At 41.1% G+C, this 24,678-nt stretch overlaps 1 protein-coding gene across 1 annotated transcript in view; it reads right to left on the bottom strand.

Moving 5' to 3' along the window:
* Positions 1–1,259: 1,259 nt before the first annotated feature.
* LOC140014616 (uncharacterized) overlaps positions 1,260–24,678 on the bottom strand; it is a 35,874-nt gene continuing 12,455 nt past the window's right edge. Inside the window, exons 2-4 of the mRNA XM_072065682.1 lie at positions 5,407–6,975; positions 4,392–5,270; positions 1,260–4,322 (exon numbers count right to left, since the gene is read on the bottom strand). Coding sequence (XP_071921783.1) covers positions 1,260–4,322; positions 4,392–5,270; positions 5,407–6,975 — 5,511 coding nt within the window. The remainder of the gene's footprint in view (positions 4,323–4,391; positions 5,271–5,406; positions 6,976–24,678) is intronic.

Genomic DNA, 24,678 nt, shown 5'->3' with positions numbered 1-24,678 from the left:
AAACCCTAATAATAGCCAAGAGAAAATATTACAGTTAAACCCCTCTAAAGTTTAAGGGAACCCAAGAAAATCGAATAACTACTAGTACAAAATATAAGTATAGTTTTGGAAGTGAAAAGAGTACATTTAAACCAAAGGCTATGAGTAAAATATTTGTAAAACTTATGCTTGCTCGTAAAACTTTGAAATCTCCATTTAAGTCGAAGTGACAAAGAAAACGTACTCCGAGCAGTCATTATTTTATTTCTCAAGGGTATAAGTTCGGCCAAATCCTTACTTATATACCTCGGTAAAAGAAGGTGCAAACATCCTAGATGGTTCAAGTGATATTCACTCTTAACCCTTACTCAAGTTGCAAGTATAGTTCTCTAGTTCTCGAGCATAAATTTGGGCATCACACCCTTTGTGTTTACCTACTTTTCCAGCCATTATGGCTTCATTATTTTCCTCAGCTAATCCCAAAGTTATACACAATATAAATTCATCACAATAGCCATTCAATAGGCTCAAAGTCATATGAGTACAAAATCAAGTTAACAACATGTGCGGAAATGAGCTTTAGTAAAAGACAGATTTGATAGGGTTTTGCGGAATGGACACATCCGAGGCTACGCTTATCAGATTGGTGGGCAAATTATACCGTTTCGAAGCTAAGACAGAGAGCTACAACTTTGATGAAGGCTACTCAGTCCATTTTACAATGTATCTAGGTAAAATTTACCAAAACAACCCCAGATTTTCCAGTTTAGTGTACTGCAGCAGTCCTGACTTATTTAGTCATATCTCAACACCTACAACTCCAATTCAAGTTATTCCAAACCCATTTGAAAGCTAAGATATAAGGCTATAAGTCTTAAGAAGACATTGACAACCAAATCAGTAGTATTCCTGGTCAAAACATCCTATTACAGAAGCTTTTTTTTTTATGGATTACGAATGAGCATAGTGAGACTTACGATAAATGCTAATAATTTTGAGATTAAACCATCTCTTATACAAATGGTGCAACAATCTCAATTTAGAAGTAATGCAACTGAAGACCTTTTTTTTTTTTTTTTTTTTTAAATTTTTCTCTGGTCTACCTTTTATTATTGTAAAAAAATCCAAACAAATCCAGACTAAACCACATCAGGCGAAAAGAAAATAAGGAGTACTTACTCCCTTACAGTGAGCATACCAAGACAATCTGTGCCTCTACTCTCCTACACCAACACCCAAAAACGACGGAGGGACCAACAGACCACCTAAAGGCTGCTAACCTAAACATCCTCACTGAACCACCGCACCCCTGGCACTCCCCATGAATCCAATAAGATGGCAGACCGAACAATCGCCGGTAGTTGGTGACCCTGATCAAACACCTGGGAACCCATTAACCCAACCGCTGCAAGCCTATCTGCGGGTACATTGGCCTCCCGGAAAACATGGTAGATGGCAGCAGAAAAACCCTCCAGAAGACATCTAACCTTCCTTAAATTATTACATAATGGCCACTTCGCAACCGCCCCTGAGACAACCAACTGAACCAACGCCTTGGAGTCTACCTCAACCAACGAAGGAACCACCCCTCGTTGATGACACAACTGCAACCCAACCAGGAGCGCCATACACTCTGCCTCTAACACCCCCTGATCCCCAAACTCCTTATAAAATGCAAAAATCAACTTCCCCTGATAGTCACGCAGCAGCCCCCCACCCGTGGCCTTCCCTTGAATCACACTGGCGTCCGAATTCAATTTTAACTTTCCACAGGGCGGCTTATTCCAGGCAATCGCACATGGGGACCTTCGCCTAGGATGACCTCTGACCAACCGCAGCCACTCACAATCTACATCACCCCTGAACTGGGACCGACGAAGCCTATTAGCCTTCCCCAACTGTTCTATAAAATTATCCACATCTCGAATTATCCCGTTGACCTCCCAACGCCCTCCTTGAAAACGCTCCCGGTTCCTAGCCAACCAGATAAACCAACACACCACAATTGGCAATATCACCCTAATATGATTCTTCGCCGATGCATCTGAAGTTAGAAACCAAGCAATGAAAACCGAAGCCATGGTAGTGCAATTCCGCAACTGAAACCCAAAACGGCTAGACACTCGCTTCCAAACTTGCGACGCAATCGGGCCTGTCACAAACACATGCAAGAGATCCTCCTCCTCCCCATAACAACACCCACACCTGGAAGGAACCGACACCCCCCGCGATTTCAACACCACATCCAAAGGAATAAATTTTCTGACCAAACGCCATGCTAAAAACGCCATTTTTGCTGGCAAAGCTGGCTGCCAAAGGAGTGAGTCAACCAAGGAGGGACTCCTCCGTTGGCGCAGCACCTCCCATGCCGATTTCACCGTAAAAAGACCCGATGGAGAAGGCGCCCACACCAATCTATCCTTCTGAGAAGCCTCAAAGGGAATATCCTTGATCACCGAGATAACCGACTCCGGCACCCACTGAGCAAGACGAACCTCATCCCATCCATCGTTAGTAATAAATTCCGACACAAGAAAATGCGGGTGCTCTACTCCAGCCACCACCACCTCCAAAGGCTCATCAAAAGCCCATCTATCCTTCCAAAAGTCCACCAAACCTTCCCCAATACACCACCTAATCTTTGGCTCCACCACTAACCTTATCGCCTCTAGGCGTCTCCAAGTAGGTGAAGGGCGGGCAGACGAGGCCTCCATCGGGTGACAACCAGTACTGTATTTTACATGCATGAATTCCGCCCAAATGGAGTCACTACTCCGAAAATGCCACCATAGTTTAGCCGCAAAAGCCCTAGCCATGTCCTTAAAAGATCTGAATCCCAAACCCCCTTCATCAGTAGGAAAACACAACTTCTCCCATGAGGCCCAATGCAACCGCTTCTCCCCCTTATGATCCCACAAAAAGGAGTTACAAATATTACCCAAGCGTGTGAGCACCGCCTTTGGAGAATTCAGCACCTGAAGTAAGTACATAGGCAACGAAGCCAGAACATGCCGCGCTAAAACCAGCTTACCCCCAAATGAGAGCAACTTAGTACTCCAGTGCCCAAGATGAGCCCGCATTTTAGCCACTATGCCGTCAAACAACAAACTAAGCCGACGCCCTTTATAAATAGGAGCACCCAAATACGTAAAAGGGAAACCCGCCCTATGAAAACCCAGGACCCTCGTTACCATCTGCTCCTGCCCCAGAGAGGCTCCTGACGCCAAGAAGAATGCACTCTTATTGACATTCACCTTCTGACCTGATGCCTGCTGGTACCCCTCAAGAAAATCCTTGATTACACTCAGGCATTCTTCAGAACATCTTGTAAAAACAAGCATGTCATCTGTAAAAGCAAGATAAGGCACCTGAGACCCGGCCGACAGGAAGAACCTTTCCGGCCGACCGAGCAACAAGTGGTGCAAGCCTCGTCCCAAAAATTCAGTTACTAACACGAAAAGACCGGGAGACACCGGGTCCCCCTGCCGAACACCCCGCGTCGACTTGAAAAAACCAGCAGCCTCACCATTTACCAAGACCGAAAACCAATTATTAGACACCAACCTATAGAACATATCCACCACCCTTTCCTGAAAACCGAATTGGCTCAGCATAAACAACAGAAAGGGCCACTCAATCCTATCGTAAGCCTTCTCCATATCCAATTTTAGCATTATATTCGGATGACGCAAGCGCCTATCTAAATCCATCACCAACTCTTGAGTGAGCAGAATGTTATCCGTTATCCCCCGTCCAGGTACAAAACCTGTTTGCCACGGTGAGACTAAAGTCGGGAGTACTCTCCCCAACCGACAAGCAACCAGCTTTGAAATTACTTTGGAGCAGGTGTTGCACAAACTGATTGGTCTAAAATCTTTCCAGCACATGGCACCCGCAATCTTAGGCAGAAGAACAATAGAGGTGCTAGTAAAGCTCCTAGGCAAGCCCATTCCCTGGAAAAATGCCTTCACCGCCTCCAGCAAATCCGACTTAATAATCTCCCAACACCCTTGATAAAAACCTGCCCCAAACCCATCCGGCCCCGGTGCACTATCCGCCTCCAGGCCAAAAACCACCTCTCGCAATTCTGCCAGCTCCGGAAGTGCAGCGAGCATCCCATTATCCGCTGCCGAAAGCTGAGGAAGCGTGAAGGGAATCTCTGGAGGCTGCCACCCATGTTGCTCAGAAGCAAACAAGGAGGATACGGACTCCACTGCTGACCTTCGAATGTCTTGAATATCCTCCAACCATGCTCCTGCCGTATCCTTAATGCGCGCCACAAAATTGGAATTCCGACGCTGCCGATACCGCGAGTGGAAGTATGCAGTATTAGCATCCCCAACCTATAACCATTTGATACCCGCCTTCTGTCTCCAATACGCACATTCCGCAGCCAAATTCCTTGCGTAAACCGTCTTTGCCTCCTCCAAGGAAGCCCTAGCTGCAGGATCTCGGCTCGTATCAAACTCCTCCTCACGCTGTTTCATAATGACCTCGGCATCCTTTACCTTGGCAAAAACATTCCCATAGACCTGGACATTCCAGACCTGTAAACCAACCTTCACCGCTTTCAACTTATTGTAGAACCTCACCATCCCCTCACCCTCCACCGGCTTCGCCCAACTGCACTGAACCACCTCGTTAAAACCAGGATGGCTCCTCCAAACATTGAGGAATTTAAAAGAGCGTTTGGGATGACTCCCATTCTGACAACAGATCAGCAGAGGTGCATGATCCGAGCGGCCCCTGGCCAAATGTGAAACATGTGAGAGATCAAATCCATCCGCCCACTCCCGATTCATCAAGGCACTATCCAAGCGTTGCCACACCCTACCATTCGTCCATGTAAATGCAGCACCATCAAAAGGCACCTCGGACAAGCCACAAATTCCCGTCGACTCATTAAATTCCTCCATATTTCTGTGATTAGCCGGGGACCCCCCCACACGCTCTTGCATATTGGCAATAACATTAAAATCCCCTGCCACTAACCACGGACCACGTACCTCCCCCGACAAACCTTCCATGGCCGACCATAACTCGCGGCGCCCCACCCTCGAACATCGAGCATAAACTGCCGAAAATTGAATCGAGCACCCCGAAGAGAACCCAATGTGCATATGCAGAAGTTGTTCGGCGAATTCCCTAAAGTTCACTGTCATCTCACTAAACCAGAACACCCAAACCTTGTTATTTAGTGCCCCCCAAGCCTTATCAAAACCCAGTGACCGACGGACCACCTCCATTTGAGCAGGGTCCGACAATGGTTCCAGCAGAACAAGTAATCGAATCTTATGAGTTTTACAAATGTTATGCAAATATCTAATTGAATCCCGGCGAGATGCGCCACGAATATTCCTTACAACAAACTTAATTGGATTTAACATTAGACCGCAAAGAATAGTGAGTTTGAGATTGGGAAGGAACCTGTTTCAAAAGAGCTTTTGCCTGCCTACCTCCCTTTTGCCTTACTCCACGCAGGCGCACCTCCAAGGATTGTTGCTGGACATTCACCTGCTCCACTCCACTCCTCCGCCCCTCGCATCCGGTTGGTGCGAAAGGCAACCGGTGTTGCAGCAAATCCTGAAACTTCCTTAGCTGCTCCAATGGCACAGTCTCCCCCGGGACGTCTCCGTCCGAGAGTTGACGTCTATGTCTCTGACCTACAGCCCGGGCACCACCCGCCGAACTTGAGGGAAAGCGCTCAAAATCCTGAACCTCCAAATCTGAAAGTGACTGAAGAATCCCAAAGGAATTGAAACACGCCTGCTCCCCCACTGCCCTCTGCCCACTTTCCCCCCTCGTCCCTCCAAATGCTTCCTCCACGGTTGCTTTGTCCGGAGATCCTGGGCAGTCTGCCACTCGGACCGACACAATGTTCACACCAGCGTTTTCCTCAACACCTATCCCAGCATCACCTTCCAACCGGGCCGAAACCGCCACCCGACTCGAGGAGCCTGGAGCCTCCAAGCCCATCTCCACCGCCACGGCACAACCCTCCCGCTCCACTTCCTTCCCCGCCTCCTCCGGACCCAATCCTGGTGAAACCTCAGGATTAACATTCTCAACACCTACCCCTTCACTACATCGTCCCGTCTCTTCACTCCCCCCTGGACATTGCTGACTCCCCCCACGCATCAGAAAATCATCTCCAGGCCCCTGCAGTTCAAATGAACCCTTAGGCAGGTATATTTCCACGGTTTTCCCTACAGCCCTACCCTCCCGTTTGTCCAGTTTGAGCTCTGGATGCTTCCTAAAACATTCACCATCTTCATGACCAAAACGTTGACAAAAACCACAGAATTTTGGCCAACTCTCATACACCACCTCCTGCCAAAACCCCTCCTGCTCCTCCCCAATCCAAACCCGACGGGGGGGCAGTTTCGAAACATTCATCTCAACCAAAACCCTTGCAACCGAAGGCCGCCTGAGAGACAATGTCGCCGAGTCAATCTTCAGACATCTTCCCAGCAACCCAGCCAGTTTGGCGATATACATTGCATTAAATAAAGGCAACGGAAGAAAAGGCAAGGACACCCACACAGGCGCGAACTGGGAGTCCTGATTTGCCTTGAAGTCCAGTGTCCATTTGGATATAAGCATCTGCGCACCCTTCACAAACCAGGAACGACGCACAAAGAGACGTGTAAAATCCTCCTCTAACGATGGTCTGATCAGAACATGATTCAAATCCAGGAGACCGACTTCACACTCCCCTTTGAGCCCAAGCGACACAAAGAAACCCCTAATGACTTCCATTGGCGGCCGACGATACGGAAAACGACCCACCAATGCATTTTGAAAAGGGGATGAAAGCAACCTCAACTCATGCTGGGATAACCTCAGCGCAGGCTCTCCTCGATGCATCGAACAACACCCCAGATCTGGAACTACCGCACCCTCCTTTCGAGACCCCGCGAGCGCCTCGACGAACGATTTGGCCACTGCCGCTTCCCCAGATGGCCCCCCAGTGGCCGGCGGCGGCCACTGCGGCCCCTCCATGCACCAAACCCTAGACGTTAAGATAGTTCTATTTTTGGAAATAAAAACCCTCACCCTCAAGCTCTTTCTATCTTTTATTTGTTTTTACCATACTCCAACAACTTGTCTACATTTTTGTCTTCCTATTACAGAAGCTGATTATCAGTTTCAGATAAATATAGGGAAGCAGGGGTATTTTGGTCTTTGCACAGGCTACGTTGCTCCGATTGAGCTGAAATTTTGTAGACACCTATAAATAATCATTCTCTACAACTTTAATGTTTTATGCAAAGTCTAATTCAGCCTCTATTATGATGAAACAAAAACGGGCAGAATGGTGTTTTGTGAGAATTTAAACCTGGAATTAGAACTTTGTTGCTAGAATTTCATGTTTGTTAGGTTTAAATCATAAAAACCTCCAACTAGCAACTTCATAACATCAATTAAAGGATATATGATCATGATCAAAGCTGAAAATTAAACCCTAGCTAATCATCCCCCCAACTCCAACAAAACTCACTAATTAACCGTTTTAACTCAAAATTAAAAGCTTCTAGCCATATTTAACCAAAATTGGGAAAAAGAAAAGGGTGAAAAGCCATGATACCTTCCTAGGATGCTTGTAGGAGAAGACCACAACCTTTCCTTCAAAATCTTGCCATACAAAGCTCTAATCTTCCCTAAAGAGTAGTTTTGGTGAAGTGATTCACAAGATTTATGGTTGGAGTTTAAGATTAGGCAAGAAATTTAGTTGATGAAGATGAAGTTTCTCTCCCCTTTTTCTCTCTCTATTTTCGGCCAAGGTGGTGAAAAAATGGAGAAGATTTGGTTAAATTCTTGTTTTATGATGGTTGATACAAATTAGTCAAAGCTCCTTCCAATAAGGGCTTGACATGTGTCCTTTCTAGAGTTTTCTTCCTTCTTCCTTTGGCCCACCATGGTGACTCATATATAAGATATTTTAAGGGTTAATTAGTCAAAATAAAATGAGGAGATTAAAGAAATAAAGTAGGGTTAAATCGGTGCACTCACTCGGTAACGAACGGTACACGTCAGTTCTAACCGTTTTCCTTAAATTACACGTACTAGGGTTTTTACTTCCTATTCACTAACTTTATATCATAGTTTCTAATCACATATTATTTCTCACCTAAAAGTCACTCTTAAGCACTAAATTTGATCCTTACTCCATACCGGATAATTACACTACGAGTACACGAAAAACCGTATTTCACTTCGAATTGAAATCGGAAAGGAAAACCCTAATTTCCTATGATCATTGGCACTTTTTCTAGGGTGATTGAGTAGTAAGATGGTCTAGAATAGTATTTTCCAAATAATTTTTAAATAAAAGGAAATTTTCAAGAAATATATAAGGAATTTGCAAGTCCTCACACTCTCTCCCCCTTAAGAAATTTCGTCCCCGAAATTTTTACCTTCAGATGGCTCAGGAGCTTGTTGGTTGCCTAAGGCATATACCCTTGTCGGTATTCTTGTTCGGTTCCCTTTTTCATTCGCTGATTTTGGTTTAGTGCCCTCCAGTTGCTGAGTACTACTTTCACGTGACCGTTTCCTCGGACAGTTGCTAACCTGGTGGTCACCATTTCCGCAAATCAAACACTTCCGGCCTTTCTTCCAACAATCACTCTCAGTGTGATTGGCCTTTCCACAGTAGCCACAAGTCAAGGAAGAAGCCACTTGTTGGCTTTTTTGAAAAATCTCCCCATGGCCTACTTGACTTCCTTTTGTAGATCGTTCATTTAATGCCCCTATTGTCCATGGTGGGTGGGACAAAAAGTTCACCTTTTGCACTTTAGGAGGTGCTATCAATTCACTCAGTTCCTCAGATACATTACCAGATGCACCTCTTTTTCGAGTTTGGGAGGCTTTTACTTGTGCCTTTGCATTTTCAATTCGTTGAGCTTTCTCAAGAGCCTCCGTAAAAGTGTTAACTTGCACCGCCGCTAGAGCTTCTTGAATTTCCAAATTCAAGCCCTGTATAAACCGTCTCACTCTTCTCTGTTCCGTGGTCACTAATTCAGTAGCAAACTTGGACAGTTTGGTGAATTTTGTTTCATATTCGGCTACACTTTGGGTTCCCTGGCGTAGCCCAAGGAACTCATCCTCCCTCCTTTCTTGAACTAAAGGTGGGAGGTATTTCTCGTTAAATTCCCTTAGGAAGTTTGCCCATGTCCATGCAGTTTGTTCTCTTCCCCACTTTGCTTTAATCACATTCCACCATGCTCGGGCTGGTCATTCAAATTGGAACACTGTAAAGTTCACTTGTCTTTGTTTGGTATAGTTCAAAGCGGCAAAGATATTGATCAGGGCCTCCAACCACTGTTCGGCTACATCCGGATCAGACCCTCCAAGGAATTTCGGAGGAGCAAACTTCTGAAACCTCTCAAGAGCCCGATCTTCTCCTATCTCAGGGTTCGGAGGTTGATTCACAGGTATTTGACCTTGTTGGTCTACTAGTCGTGCTAGGATATTTGTCATTTGTTGCATCACCGTCACCATTTGATCTCCGGCCTCAACCCTCGGTCCATGTTCTTGCTCGGCCGCTGTTTCTCTTTCTTCTCTCGGTTCTTGAGCTTGCCTAGCCCTATGGCCACAACTAGCTCCACGTCCACGACTACGTCTCCCCTCCATTTATATATTCTTTCCTCTCTCTTTTCTTTTCTTTTCCCCAAAAGTAATGTAGTGAATAAACACAGTGAGTTGACTAGAATAACTAAATTCTAGCACACCAAATACACAAAAAGACATATACACACATAACACACCATATATCAAGGAGACGTATCACATTAAACAAATAATCAAATGCGGCCAATGGTACACGTGTAGATGTTAATATACCACAAACAAGGACAAGGAGTAATAGTATAAGGACAAATCAAAAGAAAAGGGGGTATATCATCCTAGTCCCAGTTAAAATAATCCCGTCCGGTCTCTCACGTCACTTTCTATTCACTTGATGTCCGCAGATCTCTTATACTCATTCTAGCCGGACAAAGCCTGTTCATGTTTCCAAAATACAAGTCTTAAGTACCTAGTAGCTTGCATCGCCTCAATTCTGGAGTACTCGGGCACGAGAATCCGAAATAAGATAGTTCACATCTCGAGCTGGCTTGTCCCAAGAGTAAACCATCTACAAATCGAAATTCCTACCCGACATACCTATCTATGGTCCTTAGATACCATGAGAAAGATTTAAGACCTATAACACTTCAGGGTTCATAGTTTATGCTCGAACGAGCACTTAGTCCTTCATACCTATTCACCACTCAGTCCAGGCTCACTCCGCGCAGAGACCACGCGAAACAGGCTCTGATACCACCTGTGACAGCCCCACCTCCCCCTAAGGCGAACTAGAGGGTTCGGCGAACCGCCTGCCCAGCTCTCGCCGGGACTCAGTCAAACCTCAATCAAATCCGAAATAAAACCACAAGATCAAATGAAATAACAATCCGAAACTTAAAGCGAAACTTATATACATTTCTATCTCAAAAGGAAGTACAAATATCGAATATACAAAGGTTCTCAATTCGTCATACATCCAACCCGTGCCAAGCACTAGGGCGAGAACCATTACAAAACACAAAACTAGACTAGGCTAACCTACACTGGGCTCTCGTCCTTGCTCGCATCCCCCTGTTAAGGAAAACAAAACTAAAGGGGTGAGCTAAAAGCTCAGTGAGGTTCCGAACACATATTCAACAACAAAGCCAATACATTAACCATCGATAATCAATAATTCAAGAAATATTTACAATGGAAAGCGATAATAACACATACATTAAAAGGATACGGGCTCACAGGGAGCCATTTGTTCGTTCGTTCGTTCTCCTGTCACTCCCCTTATTCCTCCAATCATTTGTAAATGCATTTTTGTAAGTAAACCCCTCGTTCGATCGTTCATTTCATTCACCCCTTCCTGGATGTTGGCCAGGCTCCACCAACCTACAAGGTAATACTCGAGTATACCAACGTTCACACGCAGGGTCACCATATCGCCCGACCGAGTCCGCTTCTGGCTTGAGTCGATCGGTAATGAAGGGCAAAGCCCAATTCAGCCAAAAGGCTTACATCATGCACAACTAGTGTATCAATCATTAAATCGTTGAAAATTTCACGTTTCATTTAGGTCGAGCGCGATAAAGTACACGCTCGCCTAGAAATCATTGGAAACACTCAATACATTATCAAACAATAACAACAAGTCATGAAGTCAAGGAGAATATAACAAACAAGGAATACTCACCTATTTAAGCAAAATAATGTCCAAAGTATCCTCCCGGATAACACTCTCAATCGCCAAGAAACCCTAATAATAGCCAAGAGAAAATATTACAGTTAAACCCCTCTAAAGTTTAAGGGAACCCAAGAAAATCGAATAACTACTAGTACAAAATATAAGTATAGTTTTGGAAGTGAAAAGAGTACATTTAAACCAAAGGCTATGAGTAAAATATTTGTAAAACTTATGCTTGCTCGTAAAACTTTGAAATCTCCATTTAAGTCGAAGTGACAAAGAAAACGTACTCCGAGCAGTCATTATTTTATTTCTCAAGGGTATAAGTTCGGCCAAATCCTTACTTATATACCTCGGTAAAAGAAGGTGCAAACATCCTAGATGGTTCAAGTGATATTCACTCTTAACCCTTACTCAAGTTGCAAGTATAGTTCTCTAGTTCTCGAGCATAAATTTGGGCATCACGCCCTTTGTGTTTACCTACTTTTACAGCCATTTATGGCTTCATTATTTTCCTTAGCTAATCCCAAAGTTATACACAATATAAATTCATCACAATAGCCATTCAATAGGCTCAAAGTCATATGAGTACAAAATCAAGTTAACAACATGTGCGGAAATGAGCTTTAGTAAAAGACAGATTTTATAGGGTTTTACGGAATGGACACGTCTGAGGCTACGCTTATCGGATTGGTGTAAAACGTATACTGTTTCGAAGCTAAGACAGAGAGCTACAACTTTGATGAAGGCTACTCAGTCCAGTTTACAATGTATCTTGGTCAAATTTACCAAAACCACCCCAGATTTTCCAGTTCGGTGTACTGCTGCAGTCCTGACTTATTCAGTCATATCTCAACACCTACAACTCCAATTCAAGTTATTCCAAATCCATTTGAAAGCTAAGATATAAGGCTATAATTCTTAAGAAGACATTGACATCCAAATCAGTAGTATTCCTGGTCAAAACATCCAATTACAGAATCTGATTATCAGTTTCGGATAAATACAGGGAAGCAGGGGTATTTCGGTCTTTTCACAGGATACATTGCTCCGATTGAGTTGAAATTTTGTATGCACCTATAAATAATCATTCTCTACAACTTTCATGTTTTATACAAAGTCTAATTCAGCCTCTATCATGATGAAACAAAAACGGGCAGAATGGTGTTTTGTGAGAATTTAAACCTGGAATTAGAACTTTGTTGCTAGAATTTCATGTTTGTTAGGTTTAAATCATAAAAACCTCCAACTAGCAACTTCATAACATCAATTAAAGGATATATGATCATGATCAAAGCTGAAAATTAAACCCTAGCTAATCATCCCCCCAACTCCAACAAAACTGACTAATTAACCGTTGTAACTCAAAATTAAAAGCTTCTAGCCATATTTAACCAAAATTGGGAAAAAGAAAAGGGTGAAAAGCCATGATACCTTCCAAGGATGCTTGTAGGAGAAGACCACAACCTTTCCTTCAAAATCTTGCCATGCAAAGCTCTAATCTTCCCTAAAGAGTAGTTTTGGTGAAGTGATTCACAAGATTTATGGTTGGAGTTTAAGATTAGGCAAGAAATTTAGTTGATGAAGATGAAGTTTCTCTCCCCTTTTTCTCTCTCTATTTTCGGCCAAGGTGGTGAAGAAATGGAGAAGATTTGGTTAAATTCTTGTTTTATGATGGTTGATACAAATTAGTCAAAGCTCCTTGCAATAAGGGCTTGACATGTGTCCTTTCTAGAGTTTCCTTCCTTCTTCCTTTGGCCCACCATGGTGACTCATGTATAAGATATTTTGAGGGTTAATTAGTCAAAATAAAATGAGGAGATTAAAGAAATAAAGTAGGGTTAAATTGGTGCACTCACTCGGTAACGAACGGTACACGTCAGTTCTAACCGTTTTCCTTAAATTATACGTACTAGGGTTTTTACTTCCTATTCACTAACTTTATATCATAGCTTCTAATCACATATTATTTCTCACCTAAAAGTCACTCTTAAGTACCAAATTTGATCCTTACTCCATACCGGATAATTACACTACGGGTACACGAAAAACCCTATTTCACTTCGAATTGAAATCGGAAAGGAAAACCCTAATTTCCTATGATCATTGGCACTTTTTCTAGGGTGATTGAGAAGTAAGATGGTCTAGAATAGTATTTTCCAAATAATTTTCAAATAAAAGGAAATTTTCAAGAAATATATAAGGAATTTGCAAGTCCTCACAACTTGACTAAAATAAATTAAGCAATTTCCTAACAACTTTTAAAGATCAATCCTTATACTGGAATTTTCTCTAGATTGCAAGATTTTCCAAGTGCGGAAGATTACAAGATTGTTCTTGAGGCAACGCTTCGTTTGGACCAGCGAGTTTTTAATAAACCTACCGTGTTTTCGGTGAGGACCATGTCCCAAGAAAAAAAATTATAGCTATGTTTGCAGATCATGATAACTTGATTCTAATGCCTCCATATGTGGTTTAGCTTTCTGTTTGGGTTTGGTTTTTTTTTGGGTATAAAATTTGGTTCTAGTGCCTAGCAAGTTTCAAACATCTCAATTTTCATGATTTGTTTATTCAAATTTTATGAATTTAATCTTTTCTATTCCATAGAAACTCTTTTACACAAGTAGGATTGGATACATGCAACAAATATTAAAGAGAAATCTGTAATTTGAATAAAAATCATAGGAAAAATCATTCAAAACGTCCTTCATATTTTGCAAAATAACTTTTTTTATCCCTCAGTTTTAAAAGTGTAATTTTACATCCTTTACAAATTTATATTAGTCAAATTTGGTCCCTATCTAAGTTTTCGACTAGCTTTTGGCCAGAATCCACTACATGCCTTACACGTGATTATTTTTTAAATACAAAATTGTTAAATCAAAATTTACATAATCCGATCTATGTTCCCTTACATTTCACAAAATGAATTTTTTCGCCCCTCACATTTCATAAAATAAATTTTTCATCCTTAACATTCCACAAAATGAATTTTTTTATTTCTCATTGACCATGTGTATGAACAGCTTTTTTTAAAAAAAATTCACATATATATTTATTTAATTTTACTTGAATAGTACGAATAGCATATAATATATCTCTATTTGATTTCACCTAAATAGGTTAATTGTAATTGTACATAAACTATTTATAAGGCCCGAACACAGCCTAAGAGAGGATGAATTAGGTTGATTATAAAACTAATCAAGTTATGGGCACTTTTTGCTCAATATGAAATTTACCCTCTTTTCTAAGTGATCACACAATGAATCAATCAATGAATGAATAATATCACTTGAGAGAAGTAGAAAATATAAGTAATTTAAAGATCACAAGATAACAATAAATAAATAATAAGGGAAGAATTACAAACCAATTGACTACCAAGCTCCTCTTGAATTTGTAGATCAATTCAAACAAGTTTCTTCAAATTGATGAAATACAACCAATCTTGTATACAAAGGAAGGCTCACTTTCTCCTTGCCCCAATCTCTACTTGATCAAGTTAGGAAGTTTTACTATCCCTCAAGACAACCCTCACAGAGCTACACTACCGAAGTATTCACTCACAAATGAAAAGTTTATAATGAATTTCACACTACCAAGACTACAAATCTCCCTTAGAGAGTGTTTTCTCACTAAAACTACTCTATATCTTTTGTATCTTTAGTGTGCAAAAGTTATTTGAAGTTTCTGACCATGCTTTATTTATAGAAGACCAAGAAAGTGCTTCATTAATGCTTCCAACGGATAGAAAGTAGCTGAAGAGTCAACTAGCAATTGGGAGTATCGGATGTCCTGTACATCCGAAGCATGCGTCCGACAGAAGGCAGTGAGTTTGAAAAATCTTCTTCAATTCTATCGGACGTCCGGTGCTTCCGTCCAAAAGCAGACAATGAGTTAGAAGAAATATCTCAATTCTATCGGACGTCCGATATTGTCTTTGTGAGCATCCGACAGATTTCGTCGAGTTTGAAAGATCCTATCGGACGTCCGGTACTTCTGTCTGATAGCAGACAAAGAGTTTGAAAGATTCTATCGGATGTGACAACCCCACCTCCCCCTAAGGCGTACCAAAGGATTCGGAGGACCGCCTGCCCAGAACTCGCCAGAACTCACTCACTCGTATCACATGCATACATCCATAGACCATAAATAACATCGCAATTCAATCTTATAATTTACATTGATGCACAATCAAGATACAAAACCTCAATATACCCAAACTGGTTCAAAGTGTATATAATCCAGATACAAAACATTCTATTCGGGTAATAGTGCGAGTACAAGTCAAAAGTCAAAAACAACTAGTCTACGCTAGTCTTTACATATCTCACGTCTCGTTCGTACCTCCTGTAAGGAAAACAAATGGAGTGGAATGAGCTAAAAGCCCAGTGAGGTTCCAAATAGTAAATTGACCATTATTTATAAGTACAAGTTTTCGATATAGCAAAGTAACGAGCATGAAGAGTTCATAAAAGTGAGCAATAACACGTCAAGTAGCAATATCAAAATGAGCGAGTGTAAAAATTTCAGAAGAAACAATAATCCAATAAACAAATCATTCCAAAGCATAAGGATACGGATGGCTCTCAGGAGCCAACTTCTCAATTCATCATCAGGAGCTTGATCACGTAATAGTTGACACTCCGTCAACTTTCAGGTAAAGGAACCAATCCAGTAGTGCACCACTTACACTACTCTCCGTCCACCATTCACACCCCCTACTGGGCCAAAAATCCTCAAGAAACACGGGTGGTAATACTCGAGTATACCGATTAGTCGAGGAGATATCACTCCACTCGACAAACATGAGACCCAGGGTTTGTTACCCAATCGACCAAGCCCTTGCCGGCTCGACTCGAGTAACTTACCGCAGGGTTTCTGGAATTCCAGGAAGTGCGCACAACATGAACAAGTATATCAATTTAATTTCAACAATAAACAAGTATATATCAAATAAGGGCAAGTGCGATAAAGTACACACTTGCCCGATCAAGCCAATCATATATCATTTAATCATATTGATCAAGCATTGGAAACAAGTGTCCAGTTCAATCAGGTATTTGGAAGCACTCACCAAAATGAAGTGCCCCTAGTAATCACGTCTGGTTTATACTCCGGGTTCGGAGTCCAAATCTGCGATAACACTTTGTTTCAGGACTTTAAAAATCAACTAAGATTCGAAACTTAGACGTTTCGTTCAATAAGAATCAAGACATGGAAATTCACTTGGAGAATATTCGTGAAACACTCGCTCGCTTTTCAAATTATATAACTTTATAACATTTATACTTGGAAATGCCATTTGAGTCGAAAGTATAAGGAAAACGTATTCCTAGTAGTCATGATTGTATTTCTCAAGGGTACAAGTTCGGCCCAATCCTTACTTATATACCTCGAAAAGAAGACGCAAATATCCTAGAGGGTTCAAGTAGTAATTACTCTTAACCCTTACTCAAGTCGCAAGTATATTTCTCTAGTGCTCGAGCGTAAATTTGGGCAGCATGCCCTTTGTGTTTACCTAATTTTCCAGCCATTTTGGCTTCATTATTTTTCTCATTCAAACCCAAGTTTATACACAACACAAATGCATTTCAATAGCCGTTCCATAGGCTCAAGACAATACAAGGACATAAATCAACTAATAACAAGTGCGGAAATGAAGTTTACAAAAGACAGATTTGACGGGTTTTTGCGGAAAGAACACATCTAAGGCTACGCTTATCGGATTGGTGTGAAACGTATACCATTTCGAAGCTAAGACAAAGTCCTATAACTTTCATGAAGATCACTTGGTCAAATTTCAGTGTAACCTAATCAAATTCCCAGTTCACAGAACCAGGTTCCAACTAATCGGCTAATTAACCGTACTACATTTAAATGGTCATATCTCAGGCTACCAAAGTCCGTTTAAGGCGTTCTTTGAGGCGTTTAAAATCTAAGACAGAGTACTAAAAATTTCATGTTTTGGAAAATGGCTAAATCTGCACGGATCATAGTGAATAAACACAGCCAAACGGATGAACTGTCTAAAACGGATCACTGGAAACATCCTAGGGCAGCGAGGGTATTTTGGTCTTTTCACAGGATACGTTGCTCCGATTGAGCTGAAATTTTGTAGGAACCTATAAAATATCATTATATACAACTTTCATGTTTTATGATAAGCCTAATTCGGCTTCTAGCAAGATGCAATAAAACCGGACAGAATGGGCTAAAATTTTCCAGAAATCTGGAATTTTTCGTTTTCAATGCAACCTTTCTTGATTTCTTGCTCCAATCATCACTACAACCACTTGTATAAGCTTAGATACAACATATATCATCCATATAGCAAGTATAGGCAGCAAATACCGCAAACCCTAACTCACATATATCACCTTTAAATCATCATAACAACTTGTATCACTACTAATCCACCCACAACATGAATTATACAACAACTTAAACCAAAATAAAAGAACCAAAGCCATGGTTTAGCCTTATACCTCAACAAATGAAGCTTGCAAGAGTAATACTTCACCTCCTCTTGGAATTCTTGGTTCCCCTAGCTTCTCAAGCTCACAACTCACACTTTAATCGGTTTAGAATTTTAATTCCTCACTTGGATGGCTCAACTCAAGAAGAAGGAAGTTTGTTTCTTGCTCTCTTTCTCTCCTCTCTTGTCTCGGCCAAGAAGCAGAAAAATGGAGGGAAATGGAGCAAAATGAAGGATAAGAAGGTTGGACTTTTGGCTTGTTTAAGTAGCCATGGTTGAGTGACACTTGTCACCACTAATACCAACCAAAATTTTCTTTTTCTTTCTTGCATTTTTAGTCCTAAAATTCGGTCAAAGCTAGCTGGAAAATAAGGAGATATTTTGCTCAAATATTAATGAGCTTATATGGTAAGAAAGTGGTGATCAAGTGGTGTGTTCAATCGGTAGTACACGGTACACGTCGGTTCGCACCGTTTTTCCTTAAATTACACGTACTAGGGTTTTTACTTCCTATTCACTAACTTTTTATCATTTCTTCTAATCACATATTATTTCTCACCCAAAGTCACTCTTAAGCACCAATTTTGATCCTCGCTCCGTACCGGATAATTACACGACGGAAAAACGTGAAAACCCTAACTCGCTCCAACTTGAAAACGAAAAGTGAAAACCTTTAGTTTCATGTTCATTTGCACTTATTGTGAGGTGATTGGGTGGTACGGTTATTATAAAATCATAATTTCCAATTAAAAGGGCATTTTTGAGAAAACGTGAGGGGTTTTACAATTCCAGTGATTAAAATTAGGGTTTCGGTTGAAATATGAGAAATTTGAGAAAATATGAGAAATTTGAGAAAATGGTCAGTCACAAATGAAACTAGGGTTTTGATTAGACTTTATTTCTAGAATTTAGGGTTTCTAGTCTGTAAAACAAAACAATAAAATAAAGAATCGTAATATTCTCTTTGAGGCTAAACAACAATAGTATCCTAAAAGTTGGGGTATCACAATTTCCCCTCCTTAAAAGAATTTCGTCCTCCAAATTCATCCATGCACTCCTAAAAAGCGTAGGGTATTTTCTTGTATATCCATTTCTTGCTCTCAGGTCTCACTATAGCCAAAACTTAGTTAAACAATAGAAATCACGAATCGTACCTTCTACTATCTCCGATGGTTCAGGTAATGTCTGTTGGTCCAAGGCGTACACTCTAGCTAACACTCTTGGCTTGGTCCCTCCTACATTTGCTTGTTCAGGGTTTAGGTGTGACCTACGGGGACAAGTTGCAAGGTAGTGCTCGGCATTACCACACCATAAACATTTTCCTGCCTTTCGCCAACAATCATTTTCCGTATGATTGGCCTTCTCACAGTACTCACAAGATACTCGAGTTTGACCTCCTTGTGAGGCACCTCTTGCTTGCTCCCGGCCACGCGAGGCTCCTCCTGGAGTAATTTCCTTAGATGTCCCAGAAATTTTCTCACCACCATCTCCTCGACCCATCTTAGAGGGTGGCATGTCTAAATCACCTTGTCCTTGCCTTTGACTTCCACCAGGCGCACCTTTCCTTTTTGCATGAAAAGCTCTCACTTGTGCCCTAGCAATTTCTATTCGTTGGGTCTTCTCCAAGACCTCTGTAAATGTATTAATCTGGGCTGCCGCTAAGGCCTCTTGTATCTCCACATTGAGCCCTTGGACAAACCTCCGGACTCTTCTTTGCTCCGTAGCTATCAGTTCAGGAACAAATTTAGACAACTTCGTAAATTGGATTTCATACTCAGTTATACTCAAAGTTCCCTGCCGAAGCTTAATAAAATCATATTCTCTTTTCTCCTGGACAATAGGTGGGAGGTATTGTTTGTTAAACTCTCGCACGAAATTCACCCACGTCCATGCGGTCCCCTCTCTCTCCCACTTAGCTTGAACCACATTCCACCAAGCCCTGGCCGGACCTTCAAATTGAAAAACGGCAAAGCGCATAGTTCAAAGCGGCAAAGATATTGATCATGGCCTCTAGCCATCTCTCGGCTCCCTCCGGGTCTGGTCCTCCCAAGAACTTAGGTGGAGAGAACTTCTGGAATCTCTCAAGAGCCCTATCTTGCCCCATATCGGGGTCCCTAGGTTGATTTACAGGGGCTTGACCTTGTTGTTCCACTAAACGGGCCAGAATATTAGTCATTTGTTGGATTGCAGTTGCCACTTGATCTCCCCCTACAGCCTGGGGTCCAGGTTGTGGCTCAATCGTTGCCTCTCTCTCCTCTCTCGGTTTTTGTACCGGCTCCTGTGCTTGTCTACCCCCACAACCACGACTAGGACTGCGTCCTCGGTTAGTTCCCCTGACTTGACTTCTTCTACCCTCTATGTTTTAGGTTTAACCAACTATAGACATGTAAACAAGGTAAGGTATGGCTCATGTATCACATTTCAAAACGATAAACAGAGGCAATAAAACACATAATAAACAGGTTCTTTATATACATAGCAAACAAGTCACATAACCTATAGGACATTAACCCTAGGTATTGCTCAGGCACTACACTTAATCAAAACTCGAAGCACGTGAATAATAAGGATCCCAAATCCCATGAATATCTTTAATATATTTCAAGGCCAGACTATTCGCATTCCCCGTGCCTTTGCTTTCGCCATCCAAACTTATCCTAATATTACGTGAGATCTCAACTTATCGTAAAGGTATCACTCTTTGGTACTCGGGGACAAGAATCCGAAAATATGATAATTCACCACTCAAGCTGGCTAGGCTCAAGAGCAAATCACCCGTATTAGAGATTCTTACCCAACATACATATCTAAGATCCCCAACAATAGACAATCGTTCCACACTTAACAAGTCAATCCCCACAGTCCGAGAACCTTCTCCCGGCACGAGCTCAATAGGAGCTCTGATACCATCTGTGACAACCCCACCTCCCCCTAAGGCGTACCAAAGGGTTCGGAGGACCGCCTGCCCAGCTCTCGCCAGGACTCACTCACTCGTATCACATGCATACATCCATAGACCATAAATAATATCGCAATTCAATCTTATAATTTACATTGATGCACAATCAAGATACAAAACCTCAATATACCCAAACTGGTTCAAAGTGTATATAATCCAGATACAAAACATTCTATTCGGATAATAGCGCGAGTACAAGTCAAAAGTCAAAAACAACTAGTCTACGCTAGTTTTTACATATCTCACGCCTCGCTCGTACCCCCAGTAAGGAAAACAAATGGAGTGGAATGAGCTAAAAGCCCAGTGAGGTTCCAAATAGTAAATTGACCATTATTTATAAGTACAAGTTTTCGATATAGCAAAGTAACGAGCATGAAGAGTTCATAAAAGTGAGCAATACCACGTCAAGTAGCAATCTCAAAATGAGCGAGTGTAAAAATTTTCAGAAGAAACAATAATCCAATAAACAAATCATTCCAAAGCACAAGGATACAGATGGCTCTCAGGAGCCAACTTCCCATTTCATCATCAGGAGCTTGATCACGTAATAGTTGACACTCCGTCAACTTTCAGGTAAAGGAACCAATCTAGTAGAGCACCACTTACACTACTCTCCGTCCACCATTCACACCCCTTACTGGGCCCAAAATCCTTAAGAAACACGGGTGGTAATACTCGAGTATACCGATTAGTCGAGGAGATATCACTCCACTCGACAAACATGAGACCCAGGGTTTGTTACCCAATCGACCAAGCCCTTGCCGGCTCGACTCGAGTAACTTACCGCAGGGTTTCTGGAATTCCAGGAAGTGCGCAGAACATGAACAAGTACATCAATTCAATTTCAACAATAAACAAGTATATATCAAATAAGGGCAAGTGCGATAAAGTACACTCTTGCCCGATCAATCCAATCATATATCATTTAATCATATTGATCAAGCATTGGAAACAAGTGTCCAGTTCAATCAGGTATTTGGAAGCACTCACCAAAATGAAGTGCCCCTAGTAATCACGTCTGGTTTATACTCCGGGTTCGGAGTCCAAATCTGCGATAATACTTTGTTTCAGGACTTTAAAAATCAACTAAGGTTCGAAACTTAGACGTTTCGTTCAATAAGAATCAAGACATGGAAATTCACTTGGAGAATATTCGTGAAACACTCGCTCGCTTTTCAAATTATATAACTTTATAACATTTATACTTGGAAATGCCATTTGAGTCGAAAGTATAAGGAAAACGTATTCCTAGTAGTCATGATTGTATTTCTCAAGGGTACAAGTTCGGCCCAATCCTTACTTATATACCTCGAAAAGAAGACGCAAATATCCTAGAGGGTTCAAGTAGTAATTACTCTTAACCCTTACTCAAGTCGCAAGTATATTTCTCTAGTCCTCGAGCGTAAATTTGGGCAGCATGCCCTTTGTGTTTACCTAATTTTCCAGCCATTTTGGCTTCATTATTTTTCTCATTCAAACCCAAGTTTATACACAACACAAATGCATTTCAATAGCCGTTCCATAGGCTCAAGACAATACAAGGACATAAATCAACTAATAACAAGTGCGGAAATGAAGTTTACAAAAGACAGATTTGACGGGTTTTTGCGGAAAGAACACATCTAAGGCTACGCTTATCGGATTGGTGTGAAACGTATACCATTTCGAAGCTAAGACAAAGTCCTATAACTTTCATGAAGATCACTTGGTCAAATTTCAGTGTAACCTAATCAAATTCCCAGTTCACAGAACCAGGTTCCAACTAATCGGCTAATTAACCGTACTACATTTAAATGGTCATATCTCAGGCTACCAAAGTCCGTTTAAGGCGTTCTTTGAGGCGTTTAAAATCTAAGACAGAGTACTAAAAATTTCATGTTTTGGAAAATGGCTAAATCTGCACGGATCATAGTGAATAAACACAGCCAAACGGATGAACTGTCTAAAACGGATCACTGGAAACATCCTAGGGCAGCGAGGGTATTTTGGTCTTTTCACAGGATACGTTGCTCCGATTGAGCTGAAATTTTGCAGGAACCTATAAAATATCATTCTATACAACTTTCATGTTTTATGATAAGCCTAATTCGGCTTCTAGCAAGATGCAATAAAACCGGACAGAATGGGCTAAAATTTTTCAGAAATCTGGAATTTTTCGTTTTCAATGCAACCTTTCTTGATTTCTTGCTCCAATCATCACTACAACCACTTGTATAAGCTTAGATACAACATATATCATCCATATAGCAAGTATAGGCAGCAAATACCTCAAACCCTAACTCACATATATCACCTTTAAATCATCATAACAACTTGTATCACTACTAATCCACCCACAACATGAATTATACAACAACTTAAACCAAAATAAAAGAACCAAAGCCATGGTTTAGCCTTATACCTCAACAAATGAAGCTTGCAAGAGTAATACTTCACCTCCTCTTGGAATTCTTGGTTCCCCTAGCTTCTCAAGCTCACAACTCACACTTTAATCGGTTTAGAATTTTAATTCCTCACTTGGATGGCTCAACTCAAGAAGAAGGAAGTTTGTTTCTTGCTCTCTTTCTCTCCTCTCTTGTCTCAGCCAAGAAGCAGAAAAATGGAGGGAAATGGAGCAAAATGAAGGATAAGAAGGTTGGACTTTTGGCTTGTTTAAGTAGCCATGGTTGAGTGACACTTGTCACCACTAATACCAACCAAAATTTTCTTTTTCTTTCTTGCATTTTTAGTCCTAAAATTCGGTCAAAGCTAGCTGGAAAATAAGGAGATATTTTGCTCAAATATTAATGAGCTTATATGGTAAGAAAGTGGTGATCAAGTGGTGTGTTCAATCGGTAGTACACGGTACACGTCGGTTCGCACCGTTTTTCCTTAAATTACACGTACTAGGGTTTTTACTTCCTATTCACTAACTTTTTATCATTTCTTCTAATCACATATTATTTCTCACCCAAAGTCACTCTTAAGCACCAATTTTGATCCTCGCTCCGTACCGGATAATTACACGACGGAAAAACGTGAAAACCCTAACTCGCTCCAACTTGAAAACGAAAAGTGAAAACCTTTAGTTTCATGTTCATTTGCACTTATTGTGAGGTGATTGGGTGGTAGGGTTATTATAAAATCATAATTTCCAATTAAAAGGGCATTTTTGAGAAAACGTGAGGGGTTTTACAATTCCAGTGATTAAAATTAGGGTTTCGGTTGAAATATGAGAAATATGAGAAATTTGAGAAATTTGAGAAAATGGTCAGTCACAAATGAAACTAGGGTTTTGATTAGACTTTATTTCTAGAATTTAGGGTTTCTAGTCTGTAAAACAAAACAATAAAATAAAGAAATCGTAATATTCTCTTTGAGGCTAAACAACAATAGTATCCTAAAAGTTGGGGTATCACATCGGACGTCCGATGCTTGCGTTCGATCTAGATCAGTGAGCTTGGGGGAATGTCTTATTTCCTTCGGACGTCCGATCCTGTCTTCACAAGCGTCCGACAGCTTTCAGCAACTTTTGTTTCTTTCAATTACACTTGATCTTTGAATCTGATTTACTTCATAACTGAAAGTATATCTTGAAGAGATGTTAGTATCATCCATTTATTTTGTAAACATCAAAAGTTAGGGACTAAGATCAACATTCTCTCCCTTTTTGATGATGACAAAATAATGGATGGAAGAAAGAAAAATGATTGAGCATAAACTCCCCCTCACTCATTGCATCCAAAATTTTTAAGGGCCAAACTTATAATCTCAGAATAGCATCTATTTCTCCCCCTTTTTGTTATCGTAAGATGAGAGTAAAATCCAGCAATCATATTCCATAATGTAGTTTCCATAACAGAGAATCCAAAAACCCAATCAAAAACAGAGAAATGATACCAGAATTTAGCAATCACCAACATACCAACATTCAGCAATCATCAGTCCAAAACAGAGAATTAATACCAAAAGAGAACATCCAATTGGTCAAGAATTTTTGAAACCAAATGATAGCAATATTCAAACCAAGCAGATTTTGAA

The sequence above is a fragment of the Coffea arabica genome, chromosome 9e (assembly GCF_036785885.1).
Source record: "Coffea arabica cultivar ET-39 chromosome 9e, Coffea Arabica ET-39 HiFi, whole genome shotgun sequence".
NCBI classification, from domain to species: Eukaryota; Viridiplantae; Streptophyta; class Magnoliopsida; order Gentianales; family Rubiaceae; genus Coffea; species Coffea arabica.
This window is presented reverse-complemented; position numbering and strand designations above follow the sequence as displayed.